The sequence below is a fragment of the Homarus americanus genome, unplaced genomic scaffold (genome assembly GCF_018991925.1).
Source record: "Homarus americanus isolate GMGI-L3 unplaced genomic scaffold, GMGI_Hamer_2.0 scaffold40025, whole genome shotgun sequence".
In the NCBI taxonomy this organism is placed as follows: Eukaryota; Metazoa; Arthropoda; class Malacostraca; order Decapoda; family Nephropidae; genus Homarus; species Homarus americanus.
Window position 1 is genome coordinate 5,001 of NW_024755952.1, and position 4,910 is coordinate 9,910.

The 4,910-nt window shown below is 45.9% G+C and overlaps 1 protein-coding gene across 1 annotated transcript in view; it reads left to right on the forward strand.

Moving 5' to 3' along the window:
• The window catches only part of LOC121856702, a gene marked incomplete at its 5' end in the record, with an annotated part of 920 nt that extends 637 nt beyond the window's left edge, over positions 1 to 283 (forward strand). The window contains one exon of the mRNA XM_042352393.1: positions 1 to 283. This exon is cut by the window's left edge and continues 113 nt beyond it. Within this exon, the coding sequence (XP_042208327.1) occupies positions 1 to 283 (283 nt within the window).
• Between the last annotated feature and the right edge of the window lie 4,627 nt (positions 284 to 4,910).

Below are 4,910 nucleotides of genomic sequence, written 5' to 3' on the forward strand. Positions count from 1 at the left end.
CACAGTTAAGAGGGACCAGTTAGATCCAGCCACAGTCACCACAGATAAGAGGGACCAGTTAGATCCAGCCCCAGTCATCACAGTTAAGAGGGACCAGTTAGATCCAGCCACAGTCACCACAGTTAAGAGGGACCAGTTAGATCCAGCCACAGTCACCACAGTTAAGAGGGACCAGTTAGATCCAGCCCCAGACACCACAGTTAAGAGGGACCAGTTAGATCCAGCCACAGTCACCACAGTTAAGAGGGACCAGTTAGATCCAGCCCCAGTCACACAGTTATGAGGGACCAGTTAGATGCAGCCACAGTCACCACAGTTAAGAGGGACCAGTTAAAGTCAGCCACAGTCTACCACAGTTAAGAGGTTGGTTAGATCAGCCCAGTCATTGGTTAAGAGGGACCAGTTAGATCCAGCCACAGTCTACAGATAAGAGGGACCAGTTAGATCCAGCCCAGTCATCACGGACAAGAAGGGACCAGTTAGGTCCCAGCCACAGTCACCACAGTTAAGAGGACCAGTTAGACCCAGCCACAGTACACAGTTAGAGGACCGGTTAGATCAGCAGTACACAGTTGTAGGGACAGGTTTAGATGCAGCCACAGTCACCACAGTTAGAGGACCAGTTGGTTTCAGTCTACAGTTACATGAGTCAGTTGACCGTGGTACGTTTGAGATTTCACACACCTGGCCGGAATCACATTGATATAACTGCCCAATTATCTACATTAATTAGGGGAACTTTATCTATGTATGTGTGTGTGTGTGTGTGTGTGTGTGTGTGTGTGTGTGTGTGTGTGTGTGTGTGTGTGTTTGTGTGTGTGTGTGAGAATCATTATTTTAGCAATGACTCAATAAACTTTTCCACCATTATTTCCACCACCACTACCCTCCGTGCCAACACTGAACACACACCCTCTCCACCCCTGCCAACACTGAGCTCACCACCTCCCCCCTGCCAACACGTGAACAGTAATACTGCCTCAGCTTGGATCACTCGGCTTGGATCACTCAGCTAGTCATAAATACTGAACTATTTTCACATGAATTCTTTATCTCGGCCAGAAAGCTTTTGCCCTCCTACCCTGAAATGTTTACATAGCCCCGGCACCCAAAGTCTTGAGGAGAGAGGCCAAATCTACTTCTGGTCATAAAGCCAGAGCAGATCCTTCTACTTCTGTAGCAAGGTCGTAAGGGAGGATTCTGGATGCAGTGAGATTCCTCCTCCCCTCCCCAACCCCTCTCGCCCATTTTCCACCCCCCTCCCCCCTAGCTTATTTATCACCTGAAGATTAACCACCCCCAACACTACCTGATGCAGTTAGTTGAAATTATAGTAGATTAGGTTAGGGTAGGTTAAGTTAGGTTAGGTTAAGTTAGAGTAAGCTGGGTATGGTTAGGTTAGGCTGGGGTTGTTTAGGTTAGGTTAGATCAAATTAGGTTAGGTTAGGCTAAGATAGGTATGGTTAGGGTAGTTTAGCCTAGGTTAAATACTTCTTGATTGTGTGTGTGTGTGTGTGTGTGTGTGTGTGTGTGTGTGTGTGTGGGGTCGTCTCCATCCTAAATTGATCTGTTAATTGAGATATAACACCTTGAATACGATGAGTTAACCCCTTGAATACGACGAGTTAACCGCTTGAGTATAATGACTTAACCCCTTGAGTACGATGACTTAACCCCTTCCTTTAAACCATCTCTTAAAATATATATATATACATATAATTTTAAGTATTAAGATGTTTGTAACACTTATCCGTAATAACCAGTATAATATATGTTGTCGAGGTAATGATTATATTGTACCGTAAAGAGGACGACATGACTGGTATATTGTAATATATTGTAATGTAGATGATAGTAATGTTATATAATAATTCCTTGAGATGAATGTACAGTATGAGGTACCACTATGAGGGTAGGAGCAGAGTATATACAGTACAGCGCTCGCCTCCAGGGGTCCCAGTTCACCCAGCTGTAAATGGGTAACTTTAGTTTACAACTTGAGGACGGGAAGGCGGTCGAGTGCAGTACCGGCCACGCTGCCTCCTTGTGTACCGAAGACTTTGTATACAGTGTGCTGTATCCACATTGTCTCTAACGGGCAGTCACGGCTATGGGACCCACTTTCACTAAGAGGGTTCACACTCTCGCTTGACTCAGCCATGTCGGTATTATTTTTAGTGTTCACTTTGTATCTCGATTTTTCTGGCTAAATAAAATGTTTCAATAACACTATGATTTAACACTTTGAGTCCGACGACTTAACCGTTGAGTACAATGGCTACATCATTTGAGTACAATGATTTAACCCCATGAGTACGGTAATTTAACCCCTTGAGTATGGTGATTTAACCCCTTGAATACAATGATTAAACCCTTTGAGAATCATGGTTTAACCCCTTGATTACAATGAGTATGGTGATTTAACCCCTTGAGTACAATGATTAAACCCCTTGAGTATAATGGCTTAACCCCTTGAATACAATGACTTAACCCTTTTAACCCCCTGAGAACGGTGATTTAACCCCATAAATACGACAGCTTCACCCATTGAGTACGATAACTTAACCCCAGAAGTACAATGACTTTAGACAACACAATGAAGTTTTCTTGTAGTTATAAATAGTCTTTGGGTCACCTACCTGTCTGACTGTACCCAATAACAACACCTTTCTTCCTGTGGGTCTTCCTCACCTGCCACGTGTTATCCTCACCTGTCACGCGTTATCCTCACCTGTCACGTGTTATCCTCACCTGTCAAGTGCTATCCTCACCTGTCAAGTTCTAACCTCACCTGCCATTTACTATCATCACCTGTCATCTGCTTACCTCACCTGCCATGTGCTAGACTCACCTGTCACGTATTTTCCTCACCTGTCACGTGTTATCCTCACCTGTCAAGTGCTATCCTCACCTGTCAAGTTCTAATCTCACCTGCCATTTACTATCATCACCTGTCATCTGCTTACCTCACCTGCCACGTGCTATCTCACCTGCCACGTGTTATCCTCACCTGTCAGGTTCATAACCTCACCTGTCATTTACTATCCACACCTGCCACGTGCTATCCTCACCTGTCAGATGATATCCGCACCTGTCAAGTGCTATCTTCACCTGTCACGTGATATCATCACCTGTCACGTGATATCACCTGTCAAGTGCTATCCTCACCTGTTACGTGATATCCTCACCTGTCACGTGCTATCCTCACCTGTCAAGTGCTATCCTCGCCTGTCACATGATATCCTCACCTGTCACGTGATATCCTCACCTGTCACGTGATATTCTCACCTGTCACGTGATATCCTCACCTGTCACGTGATATCCTCACCTGTCACGTGCTATCCTCACTTTTCACTGCTATCCTCACCTGTCACGTGCTATCCTCACTTTTCACTGCTATCCTCACCTGTCAGGTGTTATCCTCACACCTGTCAAGTGCCTCCTCGCCTGTCGCATGATATTCTCACCTGTCGTGATATCTCACCTGTCACGTGCTATCCTCACTTTCACTGCTATCTCTCACCTGTTAGATGATATCCACTTTTCCATCGAAGTGCTATCTTCACCTGTCACGTGATATATCCCACCTGTCACGTGATATCACCTGTCAAGTGCTTTATCCTCACCTGTTACGTGATATCCTCACCTGTCACATTGCTATCCTCACCTGTCAAGTGCTATCCTCGCCTGTCATGATATCCTCACCTGTCACGTGATATCCTCTCACCTGTCACGTGGGTATTCTCACCTGTCGTGATATTCTCACCTGTCACGTACGATATTCTCTCACCTGTCAAGTGCTATCTCGCCTGTCACATGATATTCTCTGTCGTGATATTCTCACCTGTCAAGTGCTATCCTCGCCTGTCACATGATATTCTCACCTGTCACGTGATATCCTCACCTGTCACGTGATATTCTCACCTGTCAAGTGCTATCCTCGCCTGTCACATGATATTCTCACCTGTCAAGTGCTATCCTCGCCTGTCACATGATATTCTCACCTGTCACGTGGTATCCTCACCTGTCACGTGATATCCTCACCTGTCACGTGCTATCCTCACTTTTCACTGCTATCCTCACCTGTCAGGTGTTACCCTCACCTGCCAGTGTGTCTCTCTCAGTACCGACAAACACAGGTTATTATGCAGCTCACACCTGCTATAGTATGTTCCTCTCACTTCCCTCACATGCCAGCGTCGTGCCTCTGTATTTAAAGTGGTTCCCGTGCTTGTTAACCCAAATTTCGAATCACCTAATGATTAAACCTCTCCAGTGGTATTTGGGAAAAGTTTACTTAGGTTAGGTTAGATAGGATAGGGTAGGGTAAGGTAGGTTAGGTTAGATTAGATTTGGTTAACGTTAGGGCGGTTACTTTTCAGGCTAAATATGGTGTGTAAACTTGAGTTGATCTGCAGTACGTAGTGACGGGTTACACAGCTCTAGTGTCGTGTCGTAAGAACATCCAGGAGCCATTTTGGGGGGACGACTCTCCGGCCGCCAGTCATCGCATGAGCCGGTAGGAGGACACACTGGTGTCATCACCCGTGGTTGGCAGAACATCAACAGTCGTGTGTGTGTAGTGGCGGCCAGAATTCCCGCATCCACTGGGCAAAGCTCTCCCTTATTCCCGTGACACGTTTCCCTTTGCCCCTTCTAAGAACGCTCCCCTAGAAACCCGCCCTTGCAGAAGTTTAATCATTTCATCCCATCTGGAAGCCCGAATGCGCTATAGTCTTGATTACTTCCTCGGGGGAAGCGGAGTCGCTGACGCCACCGACTCAACCGAGGGGGGAAATGGAGTCAGCTCTTTCCCCACTGGAATCAGAGCGCAGTATTCATTCTCTTTCTCTCTCTTCCGTTTTGGGGGGTAATATTAGTTGTTCTTTTTTATCTATTATTTTATTACT